Source organism: Pygocentrus nattereri, chromosome 30 (genome assembly GCF_015220715.1).
Source record: "Pygocentrus nattereri isolate fPygNat1 chromosome 30, fPygNat1.pri, whole genome shotgun sequence".
Taxonomy (NCBI): Eukaryota; Metazoa; Chordata; class Actinopteri; order Characiformes; family Serrasalmidae; genus Pygocentrus; species Pygocentrus nattereri.
Window position 1 is genome coordinate 11566490 of NC_051240.1, and position 18099 is coordinate 11584588.

An 18099-nucleotide genomic window follows, 5' to 3' on the forward strand; every position below is an offset into this window, starting at 1 on the left:
GTTTCTGACAGGAATCATGCAAGTCATGTCTGCTCTGATGCGTCGGCCGTGCATGTGATGGGGATTTTGGGTTTGAACCTGTCTGCCTGAGAGAAGATGAGAAGCGTCCATCTTTGGAAGGAGCAGCCTTGTAACCTGGCCAGCAGCCTCTTGTGTTGAGTGCGGGCTGCACGGTGGCTCGCACTGTAATCATGCATTTTCTCCTCTGAGGTGCGTTGTGTTTCTCCTATGTAGCCAAGGAACTGCGTCAAAGCGCTCATGGCTCTGAACGGTCAGAGACCGACATGGGAAACCCCATCTCTATTTAGTAGCATCGCGATGAGACTTGTCAGAGGCGTGGTCCCCCTGTGAGCCCGTCTCGCTCGCCCTGGAAACGCTTCCCCGCAGCCGTCTTCGTTAAAGGAAAGTTGTAGTGCTCTTGTCCTCCCGTTTCCGAGAGACACAATGACACGTGGTGTTGGGACAGTGAAGAACGTGTGATCTCTCCAGCGGAGTCGAGCACTAACCCAGAAAAATGAATGGCGGAAAGGAGAGTGAAAGAGGGGAGGGGGAGGGGCAGCCTGCACCTGCCCAGGTGCCCATTGGTTGGCAGCGGAAGGTGGAGTCCACTGGGGTCGTCTATATCAGGTACTCGATATGGGCTTAATCGGATATATCTGTCATCATCAGCCCTCTGTAATAGTGAATGTGTGATAAGATCTACAAGGATTGGAAATGATTAGTCCATTATAGCATAATAATTATGCCAGATGCAGTAATTGGTTTATTGATATGTCAGTTAATTGTAGTTTCACTCTTTGGCTTTCTACACTGCACTGTAGACTCAATTAAATAAAGTATTATTCAATTAAAAGATGCTGCAGTGCAAAATATAGACTACCATACATTAGATTTATGAAAAATATATAAATGTATAAACCTTATCCTTTATAATTAATATATGTTTGCCTGTGTAATAGGAGCATTACTTAGTTTCACTGCTGTTTTTAACATGCCCTTGTCATTTTCCTTTAGGGAATGCCCACAATACCATCTTTTGGGACGTTCCAGTATTAGCAAATGAGGTTTCTTAGATGACCCCTTGTAAGGTCAAGCAAGTAAGCTAGTCAGCGATTTCAGCAGGAGAACTTGCTCAGAAATCTAACACAAAATCATAACATGTGCAAGCTGTTTATAGCCAGAACCATAAAATAAATTCTCTTAGTTAATATTTTAAAGTTATAACATTTAGATGCAATCCTAAGGGCCATTCCAATACAATTTTAGCCTAAGAGAAGTTTATTAGATGAACCTTTGGCGGGGACGTATATCAAGTGTCGACTTTGGCACCAGAACGTTCCCAGAAATTCTTGTAGCCTGACGGGATTCACTTTCCAGTTCCCAAAAAAGGTGGACAGAGCTGTTTTTAAATGTGATTGCGATGAAATAGTGCTTAATATTTGGGTCTTATGTAGCAAACTACTCCATCCGTTATCCATGACTACTGATGCAAGTTCTGCAAGTTTGCTAGTTAGCAGGCTAAATGCTACACAGCTAACAAAAAAATAAAGGCAATGCACAACATTCTAAACCAAAGTGTATAAACAGGAAAATCAATTACTGACCAAAAATATCACCTTTATTTGAGACTTTATAAAAAATTCTGCATTACAATTCTGTATGGCGAGCTAATTATCTCAGTGAGGCTAACGTAGCTGAAGAAATCCAGTCCTCCTCTTGTGCTGCAAGTGGCCACTTCTGTAACATAGATGTGATGCACTTCCAAGTGAGTTGAAGTTAGTGAGGGTCTGTTAACAAGACTGTTAATTTTTGCATACTCATCTAATCACATTTATATAAACTGACACACTGTGTGTGTTGAGTTGACGCGAATAAATGTAAATAAAAGAAAGCAAAATAAATGCATTATTTAAATCACTTGTGCATAAAAAATTGTACAGATGATTGTGTAACTGAGACATTTGTGTGAAAGCATGTGCACATGCCAAACTGTAGTGTATCAATTTGACAGTACTCCCAGTGTTGGCTGCTAAAAAGCAAGATGGATAATCAGCTAGTTAGGCCATTTTAATAGATGCATGCAATGAACATGAGGGTTGAACTGTTAATGGCAGTTTTTTATTTGCCACTTAATCATCAGTTAAAATGTTATTATGGGGACAGCCATACATGTTAGAACAAAGTATTTATTTTATGGCTGATGGTCTCCATGTGTTCATTCTGTAGTCCCAGTGGTTCCGTGCTGTCCTGCCTGGAACAGGTAAAGTCCTATCTACTCACGGATGGCACCTGTAAGTGTGGCCTGGAGTGTCCGCTCATCCTCCCCAAGGTCAGTCTTCATGTCTCACTCGTTCTTTTAGGCCTGTACTTTGATTTCAGATTAGCTTCTAAATTCACTTCGTTGGAGGTGGTTCACAGTTCACCATCTATTCATTTTGTACAATTGGCTAGTCATATCTTAATAAAGCTTTTAGTTTTAGAAAATTTTCTTTTCAGCGTGAAATATGGTTGACAGAATTCGGGATTTAGCGGAGTTCACAATTTCTCCATAGCTTTGATGTTGTTAATGTTAACAGTGCTAAAAACCCACGATGGCTGATATCTAATATTTTGCCCATTACTGATGCAACCAAAGATCATTGGTTGGTAAAGTGATGAAATACAGTGTCATTCATGTGGTTATTGATGCTGTTGATGGGGTTATTAAGTTGAAAGACTTAATATTCTATAATAATACAAAAATGCATTGTCGTTCTTCTGGACCTCAGAATCACGTTCTTTAGTCATTTTGTCACCCCTCTGAACAAATAAGACCTTTTCAAGGTGGGCATAGACATTGCTGATTTCACCTACGTATTTCCTGCAAAACTGTGAGAAAGTATCATGTCTGAGGATCAAGCTACTGCTTATCAAATGAAAGTGCATGATGCTGATATTGCTAACAAATCAGATATTAAGTATTGAGTGAATGTGAGTGTTTTGACAATGGTGTTCATGTAAATCATAGTTGTTCCTTTAGAATGTGCTGTGGCTGTCAAAATTACAACTATAATCACGCAACCATCACAACATTGCTCCACATAATCACAATTATGTTCGTCAAAATCCTTCAGTTTTTTCTGGTTGCTCAGATTTAGTCCTCCCAGTAGGTAAACTGGAGCATGCTTGTAGTTTTATGTTACCTTGTATCCTGCACCTTGGACCATCAATCCTACACACTATGACTACCCTCTTTGTTCAAAAAAATTCTGAATGAATTTGCATTGCCTTATTTCACTAAAGCTGTTGAAGTAAGTAGGTCACAGTTTTAATATGCAAGGTCAGAGGGAATATGCATTCAGATGCAAATGTCTGACCGCTGAGAGCCAGCAACAGGCAGGGCAGAGTTGTGTTAAGAATCTCCGTTTCCCCAGGTGTTTAATTTCGATCCTGGGGCCGCTGTCAAGCAGAGGACTGCGGAGGATGTGAAGGCCGATGAGGATGTCACAAAGCTTTGCATCCACAAGAGAAAGCTCATTGCTGTAGCCACTCTGCACAAAAGTATGGAGCTGCCGCACCACTCCCTCACGCTGACCGGTCCAAGCGGAGGCACAAGTACAACATTTTATTTTCCACTTATTGAATGTATTTTTGAACTTCTTTTTAGCATGCGTCTGTGTTAAACCGTTACACTCTTATAAGTTCTTATCATAAGTACTTATGATTCTCTTTTAATCAAATTAAACTTTTTTGTTGTTTTTACTTCCCAAGCAGGTGCCACCTCTATGGCCCCTACCATCCAGCGATCTGCAACCCCTCGAGCAATAAGGAATAAGTCCCATGATGGGCTGCCCAATTCAGTGCTGCCTGACTGCAAGAACCCATTCAAGATGATGATGGCAGCAGGTCAACGGCACTACTCCACAGATATGAGCGGTGCTCAGCAGCCGGAGCATTATTCTGGCTATCCTCGACAGAGATTGGGCAGCAGTGAGCCAGGGCCCAAGTCCCCCTACCGCAGCGGGCCTGGAGGCATGCTTAGCCCTTCCTCAGGCTCACAGGTCTATGGGGATGGCTCTCTATCCCCAAGAACTGACCCTTTGGGCAGTCCGGATGGGTTTGCACGAAGCAATGCCTGCGGCCTCCAGGGGGCTGGCAGCCCCAGCCAAATTCATGGCAACAGCAGGATACCCCTTTCCCCTCCTGGTATCATGATCCATGGTTCTCCTGTCACTCAGCTGTCCTGTGCTATGGCTGGAAGGACTAACACGCCTCTCTCTCCCCCAGTCCCCAACAAAAGCCCAATCATGAAAAAGCCACATTGTAATGTCAACTACCCACCTAGCATGGACATGACCAGAGCAGTATTTCATCACAAGGCCCAGGCTGCACCTCATCCTGTTCCTTCCTCTGCTATTCCCCCTTCATGTGCTCTCCAGAAAAAACAGATGACCTCAGAGAAGGACCCTCTGGGAATCCTGGACCCTATCCCGAGCAAACCAGTCATTCAGAGTCCCATGACGAACCCAAGCCCATCCAACTTCCAGCCCAATGCCCACTCTCAGGTACCAACGATGAATGTAAACATCCCTCCTGCCATCGTCCCATTGCCAAGCAACCTTCCCTTACCAACGGTGAAACCTGGGCCGGTTGGCCACGGTGGGCACATGCAGAGGACTCAGCATGGAGCAGCCACATCCATCTCCCCCTCACCCGTTACATCCCCCATTCACATGTCTGGGCCTGCACTTGGCCGCATGGAAGCCTCTCCACAGCGATCCCGCTCCTCTTCCACCTCCTCAGACCACGGGAGCTTTGCCATGCCCTCAGGGCCCCAGGCCCCTTGTGGCAGCATGAAGGTTCCACCACGATCACCCAGATCCTCCATGGGTTCACCCAGACCTGCCTTGCCTTCCAGCCCCTCTGCCAAGCCCGACACACTCCACCAGTACAAAGACCCCAACCAGGTACTGATGGGTAATGCGATCAGTAGTCAGCACAATCCCATGTTTCCTCCAGCCTCAGGCAGCAGTGCCCCCCAGAAGAACCACCCCGGACTCCTGGGCATGCCCCTCAACCAGATCCTCAACCAACACAATGCTGCCTCTTTCCCTGCCAGCAGTCTCCTTTCAGCAGCAGCCAAAGCACAGCTAGCAAATCAAAACAAATTAGGTGGTAGCAGTGGTGGAATGGGTATCAGTGGTGCTGGTATGAGTGTTGGTGCAGGAATGGGTGCTGGTGCTGGGGGCATGGGGAGTGGAGGCACAGGCATTGCCGGTGGTGCTGGTAATGGTAGTGGAGGCAGTGGGATGCCTTGCCCAGTTGGTGGTGGAAGTGGCAGTGGTGGTGGTAGTGGTGGTAGCAGGGCTGTTGAAGGGCCCAATACTTTAAATTCTATGCTACCACCAAGTTCCACCATGCTCATGCCCATGACCGAGGGCCAGAGTGGACGTGCAGCCTTGCGGGACAAGCTCATGGCCCAGCAGCGTGACCCTCTACGGAAGCGCAAGCAACCACCCAACAGCAGCAGTCACGACAACATGGTATTCAGTATGCTGAAACCAGACATGGCAGGCCCCAGGCCACCATGCCCTCCCTCAGAGCAGATGAGGAAAGTGCCCCGGCTTGGAGGTCTACCTCCAAACACATCCATGGCCCAGCTGCTCCAGTCAATGAGCAACCAGAGCTCTCACATGGTCAGAGGCAGTCGGCCACTACCTGCAGGCCCCGGTCAAATGCACTTTGGCGAGGGTGCAATGCCCCCTGGAGTTGCCCAACAAAGCATGCAGTTACAGCAGCGACTACAGGGCCAAGCAGACTCAATGCACTGTCCTGGCTTGGAGCCTGGTACTCAAGGTCCTCATACACAGTTTCCAGGGATGATGAACCAGATGCAAGCCCCAGCTATGGGGAACTGTGCACCTTTGGGCCAAAGTGGACAGGTTCCCCTCGGACACCCAGCCATGGGACACCCGAGCACTCAGCAACTGTCTCATTTACATCAACAGCACCAAGGCCATCCTCATGGGCACATCCGGCCAAGTATGTCCTGTTTGGTACCTAATAGCAGTGATGGTAGCTGTACTCAAGCCATGTCTGACACAGGTAAGAACCTGCGGAAGTACATACTATTTCTTTGTGTTTGACAATGTCGGAGAAATCTGATGTTTCCTTTGTTTGACCTAAATTGAGACCTACATTTTTGAGAATAATATACAATCCTATTATAACATTGGTTACACTGCCTCATTAGGCTCTTAGCCAACTAAGAGGCCTTTTAAATAATGATTTTTAACATTTGTTTAGTAAAGACTTGCTGTCAATTGGCCTTTATGTTTATGTGCTTGTTCTCCCCAGTAGTTATCACCAGTCTAGATTTACATTAATCATTAAATGATGCTTTTGTGGTGGTGTTTTTAGGTGTTTTAAAGTACATTGTGATAAAGAAATTTACTGTGTGAGTACACTCTATAGCTGAACTGCTTTGCTTTATCAGATATTTGTGATAATGTCGGATAAGGAATAAACTTCCTTAAGAATAGAGAAAGGTTAAATGAAATGTAATGATTGTGGTATCAAAATAAGAGTTGAAGTTTAGAAAGTAGCCATATAGTAAAAGTAATATTGTCTGTTTTGAATGTTTCAACCTCCCTTTTTTCTGTAAAATGGTTGTATTGCCCCTAATATTTTCTTACTGAAGGGTTTTAGCATTCCCCTAGATCATGTTATTTCTTTGTTTCGGGTCAGATGGTATGCCCTTCGAGGATACCAGTGTTGTCTTGCATATGTGATGTCAAATGCGTGAGGCCAGATTAGTCTCATTGTAAACTGTAGTAGTAGTAGTAGTAGTAGTAGTAGTAGTAGTAGTAGTAGTAGTAGTAGTAGTAGAAGAAGAAGAATCAGTACAGGTGTAACAGTACAAAGAAATGATGGTTTGGTTCTCACCATGGTTTGGACATCACAGTTCAGTACAAATTCAGGACGATGGGAAAAACAGAACCTCCAAATGCATTAGGCTAATTTTCTTTTCATTTGGTTTGAACAGACAATAGTGTAAGTTACAGTTTGTTTCACCTACTGTTGTATAGCCCCCTCTCCCCAAGGTAGGTGGCGTCATAGTGTGTGTCATTTGCACTTGACATGGAAAGTCACTAACATTAACTAATGTGTGCAGTGATTTTTCTACTGTAGATGCAGTTTTATTTATTATTTTATTTTACAGAGGACAAATAGCTTTGTGCTGAACCTTTTTAAGGCACAGAAATACTGTAAGCTGTGGATAGGGTAAAGTCTGGTTTCATTTGTTTAATTTCAGTTTGTGTCTTTTTTTTTTTCTTTTTTTTTTTGGGTCCCTCGCGTTTTTGTTTGCCTCAATAGCTGCTTTCCTCCCCTTTCATTCACTGTTCCAACACCTCAAAATCAGCCACGCAGTTGATCAGGAATCAAGAGTTATGACACTGACACTGCTGCCAGCTTACTAATGGCCTACAAGCTTTAGGTTTCTAGGTGGAGCTCACACTTGTGAAGTTTGGTTCCTCATTACATTCCTCAGTCTTGGTACGTACAGTATATTCTCCATATGACTGCATGCATCAAAGCGTAACATCCGTACCATGATGGTGCTGTATACCCATAATTAATATTATTTTTTATACATCAGACATTGAGAAAGGGTTGCACTTTTTGGTTTTACTGTCCATAAAATGATACTGCACTTGAGTTTCACATTGCATTTAAATAAACCACCAAAACTAATATTTAAATTGTCAGGAAAAAAAAAACTTTCTTAAGTCCCAATAAATTCTGCTGCTGTTCCTCCGACACAAACCAGCTTGACTTGGCCTGACACTGCTATATAACACTGCTCTATTGTGCTGCTATATCAAGGACTATGTATTATTTTTTAAGGATTATCCTATATCAAGGATTATGTATTATTATTGGGGCAGTCATGAGCTGGAGGTTAGGGAACCAGCCTTGTGACCGGAAGGTCAGCGGTCCAATTTCCTGAGCCGACAGCGCATGACTGAGGTTCCCCTGAGCAAGGCACCTAACCCCCAACTGCTCCCAAGGCACTGTGAATAGGGCTGCCCACCGCTCTGGGCAAGTGTGCTCACTGCCCCTAGTGTGTGTCTTCACTAGTGTGTATGTGCTGTTTCACTGCATGGATTCCCATAAATGCAGGGATGAAATTTCTTCCCCTGTGGGACTAATAAGGGTCACTTAATATTAATCTTTAATCTGTATTTCTGAATTATCTAAATGATCTAAATCTGTATCCAAATTTATTGCGTCTTTAGATCTGAAAATAGGTTGGCAAGCACAGAGCAAATGGCATATATAATGGTGAATGAAATGCTGGACTTTCTTTGTACTAACAGACTTGGCAAGTAATCTGGTCAGCAGTCAACTACGAACTTGATTTGGCCTTAAACACTGTCTTGGGAATTAACTCAATTCACAGTAAGATCAAAATCATATATTTTGCATTGAAGGCTGCTTTAACTGTGGGAATATTCCCTCTGAAGGCTTTAGGATCATGATCTCCCAGTAACAGGCCTGAGGTTCGGTTGTGCTGTGTGTTTTACTCTTCAGGTAATTATGTGTTTTAGAGCCGGGAAAAAACACATATATGCAGTGCATAAGGTCCACAGGACTGGGCTTGAGAGCCATTGCACCAGGACACAGTGGCAGAATGGAGACAACTACCACCATCACTTGAGTTATAGTGAAGTTCATCTGTCTGTTGAACCAGCATCACTATGGAATGATTCCGAGTTCCTTTTTAGTCTTTTTTTACGCTGCATTTGCATATCTGGGTCTCTCTCCATCAGCTTCCTAACAATCAGATCAAGGACTGATGAGTCATTTGGGTAACCAGTTGCCGTGGTGAAAACATTCTCAAAGCCGAGCGCAGCTTCTTGAAGCTATGAGAGATTGTGCCATCAAGCTGTGGGAAGATATAAATGAGGATTTATTGTTGATGTAAGAGATGAGTGTTTGGAGATAACGCAGTTAATGCTAATGGTCATGCCTTCTTTGAGAGTATTAGCATTTTGCTGACTGCCCACATCCTCCATGGTTTCCCCCACACATGCCATGCCTTCATTTCTCTTCTTTTTTCTTTAAACACATCTGAGCCAGTTCTAAAATTAGACAGAAACAGGACCAGTTGAGTAAAGGTTAGGCAGATATAAAAATGAGTGTTGGTGAGATGTGTATTGGTGAGAGATCTATGTATGTGGATGATAATATGGATATGAATGATATAGATTTCAGTGTATATTATGAAAAATTACCCCAGCAAAATCACACCCAGAAAAATGTAACTTGAACAGCTTTCTTTTATATTGAACACCATCTTGATGATAATCAGTATTTAAAAATTGCAACAATCTTTTAAAATGATGTGGAAAATTTCTATTCCACATCGGAATGGCCAAATAAATGCAATCCACCCATTTATATTTTAGAGGAGCTCCGTAATCGGTGGTGTGGTGTAGCACTGAGCTGATATACACGGCGTCTATTGGTGCGTCTAGAATCAGCTCAGTGCTACACGCTCCAGAGAACATGCTTGATTTTTTTTTTTATTTTAACGCCAGCCAGTCGATTTTGCAATCTTAGATATCCTATAAATGCGTGTCATTTTATTATTGTTTGTCTGGAACCAAGCCTGTATTGTTGTATATGGCATATTCGGCCTGATAACTAAGCTTTCGTTAGCTTAGCCAATGCCCTACAGCCACAAACACCAAGATTTCAGCTTTGTCACTCCGGCGCCAGTCAGTTCCACTCTTTGGTTCTCACAGTCATTAATTTCACCTACGCTCATTCATTTCATCTATACAGTCATCTATGCTTGTTTCAGAACAGCAGTTAATCAGGATCAAACCTGTACTGCTGTGTTTTGGACTGTAGCCTGCTTGCTAATTGCTTGTCAAGTTAGCCAATAAGGCTGCCGATCCACACACTACAGAACATTTAATTTCGCCTTTCTGTCTATCAACCACCAGATGTTCAATTTCACTTGGTCAGAGCTGAATTATTGTCATGTAAACGTGGTTCTTTCGTGAGCCAGAATCAAACCTATTCTGTAGCAGAGCTGTTATTATGCTAGTTAAGCTAATGCTAACCAGCTCCTGCCTCCGAGTTAGTTAACATTTAGCAGTTGTTAGATGGCTTGACGTTTATTGAAGTAGCTTAAAAATTCGCCCCTTGGTAATACGGCATGCCATGTTAATAGGTATAGACTGTTTTAAGGTATATCCACCCAGCCCTAGTATTTTCATTTCATTTTTTGTTAAACAGTGCAGTTCATCATGTTGCATATCGCTGTTGCTGGAAGAAAACCAAAATGGTAACTTCACAGGAGAAGGAAAAAACCTACTTTGTTTTAAATGCAAGTCGATGGAACCAGAATTCCCCCCCGCCCCCAAGTCATTGGGCCATTTCTTTTAGTCCATTCATCATGAAATTTACGCACAATGTAAAGAGCAACAGGTGTTTTTCAAATTATGTCAAAAACTGAAAAACGTCAAAAATGGAGATACGAGGTTTTCTTCGGACGACAGCGATATGTGGTAGTGTTGCTGAGTTGCACATTCCAAACAAACCCAAACCAGCTCGTCTGTCTTTTTGTGGACATTGTAAAGACAGCTGCTAATGTTATGGTGTTGGTAGTGAAAGAATGTTAAGGCTGTGGCTTTAAGCTTACTGGTTTAGCATTTGAATGACTAGTTATGGGTTTTAATTATATCGTTTCTAAGTAAAGGACTGTGCTGAATGTCCGTTTTGCTCTTGTTGTGGTGTCAGGTTGTTGTTGTGATAAATGAGTGTAGTCTCAATATTTATGAATTCTTTAAAATAAAATCTCTAACAGCATATTATAAATATCTTCCGGTTGCTGCTGAGGATATTGTTGTAGACTGGTTGTTTTTCAGCATTCTTTTAGATATTGCAGGTTGTTTTCATTGTTTTGATGACTGCATGGGGCATTTTTACTGCCTCCCGTACTGGGTGCCACCATTGTTGGGAAATAAAGTGATCAGTTAGATAAAACATAGTGGCATTTTCCCGTTGAGCTGTCTGCCGATGAGAAGCGTGTTCTCCGCTACACAAGAAAAAGTGATGTCATTTATTTATTGTATTATTTTTAGTTTATCATCAGTAAAATTATGGCTGATTTTGACATCATTAGAGAGTAGAGCACAGTTAGACGTTTGGTTTTGATACTAAAATAATTTGTTCTGTTCCCTTGAGTCACAGCAGCATCTTAGTGCTGCAAGGCTTCATGCATATGTAATGTGCAGTTACAAGAATTTGCGCTAAAGATTAGCTTTTCAGATAAAGTCCTGTGAAAGACCACCGCATATGCCAAATGTGTTTTGAGGCCCAAGCAGCTGCACTCCGTGTGCACTCCTACACTGAGTGATGTAGCATTTCTTCTCTTCCCGTTTTGCAGAAGCGATCCGCCGTCCTCCATTTCAAACTTTAGAGACACATGTAGGTTTGCGCTTGTAGGCAAATGAGGGGAAATTAAATCATGTCCTTGGGTACCACCCAGCAAAGCTTTTAACTCATTGCATGACTCATGGGAATCTAATGTGCCGCGCTATGGTGACGAAGCACACAAGTGAGGAGCAGTGTGCAACATAAGAACATCAGATAGCCTTACTGATGTTGAACAGCCATATTTTGGTTGCCGTTCTAATACAGAAATTTAGTCTGATGAACAAAAATGGCAATTTTCCCAAAATGTAGTCGACCAGCCAGGACATTTGGCATCGTTTTTAGTTTTGCTTTGAAGCTGTGAGGCTAATGTAGCTGACAATATAAGCTTATACCCAAAGTATTAACATTAGCAACTACTAGCAGAGTTGCCTTGAAAGTACAGACAAAATTTACTCTTCGCACAGACAGTGCCGAGAGTGCTGCTCTTGTCGCTGGGGTGGGACCCTCAAAGGTACATCTCAATACCTTCAGTTAGGGAACATAACTGTTCCATAATCCATTGAAATGATATTTTCTAAGTTGTATTGACTCCACACACCCCGTCTCATCTCCAGACTTTTTGTTTTATTGTTCTGTTTTAAATAGTTATTAAAAAAAATACAAATATGTACTTTTAACCCAGAAAAAACATATTTAAGGTACACAATTGGACCTGAAAACTGCTGTAGTGTCTTTGAGGGAGCATTTACATTGTTTGTAACTTGATGAATGAAAAATGTACCTGCACAGAACCTTTATTTCTAATAGGGTCGAATAACAACTGCTACCGCTTTTAGCTGTACAGCATTATTTTGTCATATGCATGTCCATTTAAGATGATCTAATTTGACTATTTAGGCATACAGTTCGCTTGATGCTAGTGAATGCCATACAAGCTTATTAGCCACGTAGCTACTGTAAAATCTAAATAAGGACAGCTTTAGACTCCAAACATGTCTTGGGTGATCACATTTTAAATCAATTGTTCACCATACAGTAGTGTGTTTGAGAGATTTTTACATGTTAGTTTTAGGTCATCTGTTTTTCTACAATTTAGTACACTTGGGTTATTTTGCTAAGGACTTTAATTGTGGAGGGCTGGGCCAGGTACCACTTAAGGCCTCAGCATACTTCTTGCGGAGACGATGTTAGCCTGGCTTCAACTAACAATATGACGTAATTGCGGAAAAAACGGAGGCTTTGTTCGCTTTGATTCAGCCGGGCGAACCCCGTGGACGAAGTTGCTACGCAACAGAGCCTCTGATTGGTCAATAAAAAAAATAGGCGTGCCATTAAACAACGACGAACAACTTTTGAAGAGCTTCAGCTTTGGCAGATACACTAATTTTACTGTGAAATGCGCATTTGTGAAATAAACAATGAATACTTTCTAAATGTACGATGTTAAGTCTGTTATTCAGTAGTACAAACGAGTACTGAGCAGCAAAACATACAGGTTATCTTATATTTAGCTTTACAAGAGGACGAGGCTGAAGTTGGCCTTCTACTCACCAGCTTCTTGTCTGAATTTCCCAGTTCCACTTAAATGGTGGCAGTATTCTGAACTCAGACCGTAGTTAGAACAGTGAAAAAAATCATGTTCCAGCAGTCATGAAACTTGGAATAAAATGTCATAGCGTCACATGGAGTATCCGCGACAGGCAACACGGAACTGCAGAAACTATTCATGTGATTAAGCTCGTAAATTCACTTTCAGCTTCGCACAACCCTCGAGAATTTTGTTTTGCAAGAAGTGTGCTGAGGCCTTTAGGGGGAAAGGTTTGTGAGCGGTAAGCTGACAGATTTAGACGTAAGCTACGAAGCGAACAGGCTGTTAGAGAAGAGAAACTCAACTTATGTAGTGGTTGCTGTGATGTAGAACAGCTGAGAATTAAGCACCTTTACTTGTGCGAAAGCCGTGACTCTTTTAATAGCGGTGAACACTGCAATATGAATTGAGAACCATTTGTCACTATGTTTGCACACTGTGAAATTAGACCTCTGCATTTAACCCATCTGTGCAGTGAAACACCCACATAGTACATGCACACTAGTGAACACACTAGGGGGCAGTGAGCACACTTGCCTGGAGCAGTGGGCAGCCCTATCCATGGAGCCTGGGGAGCAATTGGGGGTTAGGTGCCTTGCTCAAGGGCACTTCAGTCACGTCATGGACGTCCAATTAAAGTTTTGGGGATCTGCAGTCGAGTGGTGTTGTGCTAGAAAGGGCGAAAAATCCGACAGAGGCAGCTGGAAAGCAGAGCAGGTGAAGAGAAGACAGAACGTGACAAGGTGACGCCAGGACATTGAAGAAAGGACAGCAGGAGAAGCGAGGCAGGCAGATAAACATAGAAATGGGTTACTGTGGGTGACATTTTGCAGCTGGCAGCTGTCAATCAGTGGGCTATGTCCAAGCAAATCTCCCCACAGGAGAGCCCAGAAGACTGTCATCCAAAACCCAGGAAGATGAAGCATTAGATCAGCTAGTCAGTAGTACAGCCTGCTTTGTTTTGTTTTGCTTTTTATCATCATTTATTTATTTTTGTGTTTATTGCTCTAACCAGATTAATTAAAAACATATTTTTGGTATTGAGTGAAATCCATCATTCCTTGAGTGTCATTTTTCAGTTACTTTGTCTGATGGTTGGTCCTAGTACTGAGGTGTATTATGAAAAATGATCAGAATCAGAAATCAAAAATTTGTAGACACCTGCTCATCCATAGGCTATTAATAAGGATTTTGCTCCCTCTCTGCCTCAGTAATAGCCTGTACTTCTGGGAAAGCTTTAGACTAGATGATGGATCATTGCTGTGAGCATTGCATTCAGACAACAGAGCATTAGTGAGGCAGGTTGGATGATATGTTGGATGTTGGATGATAAGTTCTGGGTCACAAACACGATTCCAATGCCCAATTCAATTTCTTCTTTTTACCCCTTACCCCTACCCCTTACAAGGAGTAGTGGTTGAAATCTTGCCCTGCAAAATAGGACAACCCTTAAAAAAGAAGAAAAACATTCTTCATTAACAGGGTACTAGTGGTGCTCTGAAAACCTCTATTTGGAGGGCCTTGTAGCCCTAAAACTTCACCTTACCTCTCTATCTCAACACAAATTGGAAAAAACCAGTAGATGTGAAGACGCAAAACAGAGAGCTAAGGGTTCAGTGGTAGGGGCGAGGGGTGAAATGGGATTGGGCCCAGCACCAGAGAGCAGCCACTCCATATCACCCAATGTGTGTTGGGGGGGCTGTATACCCCTCTAGCTGACGCTTTGCATTGGGAGTGGTGACTTTAGGCTCATGTGTGGCTGCTTTAGGGTGTCCCATTCTAATAGCAGTGCTTTTCTATGGAGGTTATACAAGCTGAGCAGTGGGTAACTGAAATCTCTCATCAGAACGGGTGTCTGGGTGCTTTTGGATGATTTGGATGATCATGATTTCATGGTGTTTAGTACTAGTACTCTGTGCTACAAGAATGCACAAACTTTATGCAGCTGAGCTGTTTTGTTTGGCTCTCTTTTGTTCTCTCATAAAATTACACTGAAGGGAACTTTACATTGTTATGAACATTAACCAGACAAAGGAAATTTACAGTGTAGGATTTGTTTTTTAAACTGTCCTTTCAGAAGCGCCTGGCCAGAGACATACAGTCGTATGCAAAAGTTTGGGCACAAAGAACACACTGCACATTTTAATAAACAACTACCGTACTATTTGCTTAATTTAACATATGAGGGTGAAAACGAGGCCTGTGTGAAAAGTAATGGTACATAGGTTTTATTTTATTCAATTTAATTGTGCAATAAAATTAGGAGAGGCCATATTCTGTAAGTTTAGGAAATAAACAGATTGTAGCCAAATAGATTCAGATATCCATCCTCACCTAAGCTGACACACTTATTCAGAGCAGTCTAGCATGGTAGACACATGCAAGGTGACAAGTCTTGCATGTTTTCTCCCATGAACAGAGAATCAAACCCTGTTCTTCTGTGTCCAGGGTGCTGTTTTATCCGCAGCTGCTGTACAAGTTAAGCTACCGCTTAAAGTTTTGTTAATGAGGCTTATCATGTTCATGCTTACGGTCATGACTGTGACAGTGTCACACAGGAACGTCTACTGTGTGAATAAAATGCACATAATGATGCATGTTAAGATCACAGTGATGTTGCCAAAAAAGTAGTTACTGTAAATTGTGCACATCGCTCCTTAAGCTATTAGCTTAAAAATGTATACTGTGCAACAGTCAGAGACCACTCTGAAAACGGCCATTAAGTGCAGGTTATTCAGAAAAATATTTCTGAGGATATTGGATAAAAGATAATCCACTTGCATAACTAAAGGGAAAGTAAACAAATGGGAGTTCCCAAAACTGAAAAAAATATTTAAAGCTGAGATGAGACTCCTAACGGCTGTGGTCAGGTAGACCACCAAAACTGTCCCCATTAAAAAAGTTATTAAAGCTTTCATTTTTGAGAGAGAGAAGAAAATTACGTTCCAGTCTTACTTCAGATCTGAAAAAATTAACGTGTTTCTGTCTTATCTTTCCGCTATGAGAAAACATGGTGCTCTGGGTCTGAAACGATGTGTAGCTGTCAAGAAAAGGAAATGCACAAAAAAGGAAAAACGTACAAATCCAACAAAGAAGCTGTTCTCAGAGTAATGGACTGGCCTGCCCAGAGTCCAGACCTCTAAGGCTACCTTTACACAGCAGGCAAAAGTGGCCCGAATCTGATTTTCTCAACAAATCTGATTTGTGGCTGTTCACATTATCTTTTAAATGTGATCTGTATGCGTCATCAGTCTGAACAGTTCAGCTCCAAAACCAACCCGCATGCGCAAAAGAACGATGCTTCACGTGGCTCGTCCAGAGGTAAACAATCATGATGGCCAGAGAACGCCGGTCGCTCCCGGAGCTTCAGTTTCGTCTTCGCCAGCATAACTGCAGTGATTATGAAGTTCCAGAGGTTGACAATTGGGCTCATCACCCACAGTGTGTTCAAGCTCAATGTAACAAAGGGCGCGTTATTCGGCCACGGTCACTTCTTTGGTTTGTGTCCTTGGATTCTATAAAGTATTCTTTGGCGCTGCAGCCTTGGGCTCCTCTGGCCACGTTCGGCCACTTCGTTCGAAATCTCTTCAAACACGGAGCGGTTTGATCAGTCTCTTCTAATTTTTTGGTACAGAAACATCAGCCTAAATGTTTGTGTCTCAGCAGCGTGAAATGAATGTCGAGTTGGACGGACGTAAAAGTCTGGCTGTTCTGACTGAGTCACGATCCATGTTGCCATGTATCGGATACAGATCAGATTTCAGTGCCACATAAAGTGTCTCAAATCGGAATTGAAAATATCAGATTCACTGTTTTCTTTTTTTGCTGTTCACACTGCCTCATGTTTGGCACATCTGTGTCACATATGAAGAAAAAGATCAGATTTGGGCCACTTTTACCTGCTGTGCTGAGTCTCCCAAACAGAATTTTGAAAGTTGTAATAAAGGCAAAGTGTGGACACATTTAATACTGAAAAATGTAATATAATATTTAGTTGTTGAGGCTACTGTAGAGTTTTTGTTAATTATGTATTCTGCTTTGTTCCTGATACTGAAAAATAATTCATGTGTACTGAATAGTCACATGTACTGAATAGTTGAACAGTAAGTTGGATAAATGGAGCTCTGCCTCTGACTTTTGCACAGTACGGTGTATTACCTGTACCGGTAATGCCAATATACTGCCCAGCACTGGACTGTTCAGTCATGCCCCAGGTGGTTACTAGGAATGGGTTATATGATACACATTTGAGTGCAATATGGTTGCTGTCAGTCACTGATTTAATGGACTTAATATCCAAAGAAGTGGTGCGTGTTCATGTGGGATTGATTTTTTAATAACTGAATAGGTTCTTCCCAGTGCAGTGCCCATAAAGAATGTCAGACTAGGATTGCTGACCTGGGTTCAGGTCACCTGCTGCCCATGCTAATGTGTGTCCTCATGTGTTACAATGCACATACTCATCTACAAACAGCTCTTGGAGATGTTTTGTGCCACTGTCCCAGAACAGTTGGGCGCTACTGCTGCAGCTACATATAAAGTGTGGATTTGTTTGTACCTTATTTCTGGTAGAATTCCAGAGGCATGGCTGCTTGGCTGCTTGGAGTCTGAGCGAACGTTTTAAACGGCGCTCATCGTTCCAGATCTCACTATGCTACTGGCTTGAGATCTTTCTGCCTCTTTTTTTGATGAGAACGAACACACCGCGCGCACACACACACACACACACACACACACACACACACACACACACACACACACACACACACACACACACACACACTTGACAGCCCTGCATAGCTTTGCTCCACATATCCCCACCCCAGTCCCCCCAGTCCTGTTAAATCACACTCCTCCTTTTTAAAGCCTGTATGTGTAAGTGTGTGTGTTGTGGGGTGGTGGGAAGGGGGGGGTTGCTGTCTGAATCAAACCGCGGACAGCACCACCAATCATCCCACCACCGTTCCCATGGCAACCTCTCTGGCAACCACTAGCATCGGTAGATCATACATGCTGTCCGCACTGGGCGAGCCCTCGCTGACGGCCGTCACGGCGGAGACGAGTGGAGCCCAGCGGGC

General features: G+C 42.7%; 1 protein-coding gene across 3 annotated transcripts in view; it reads left to right on the top strand.

The window, feature by feature from the left end:
• LOC108430019 (methyl-CpG-binding domain protein 5) overlaps window positions 1-18099 on the top strand; it is a 60648-nt gene that overhangs the window by 15472 nt on the left and 27077 nt on the right. For 2 of the 3 annotated variants that reach the window (XM_017702153.2, XM_017702156.2), the window contains exons 2-5: window positions 12-627; window positions 2227-2329; window positions 3414-3594; window positions 3751-6084. In XM_017702153.2, the coding sequence (XP_017557642.2) occupies window positions 515-627; window positions 2227-2329; window positions 3414-3594; window positions 3751-6084 (2731 nt within the window). In that variant the 5' untranslated portion in view covers window positions 12-514. The remainder of the gene's footprint in view (window positions 1-11; window positions 628-2226; window positions 2330-3413; window positions 3595-3750; window positions 6085-18099) is intronic. The other variant, XM_017702154.2, reaches the window with a different exon arrangement.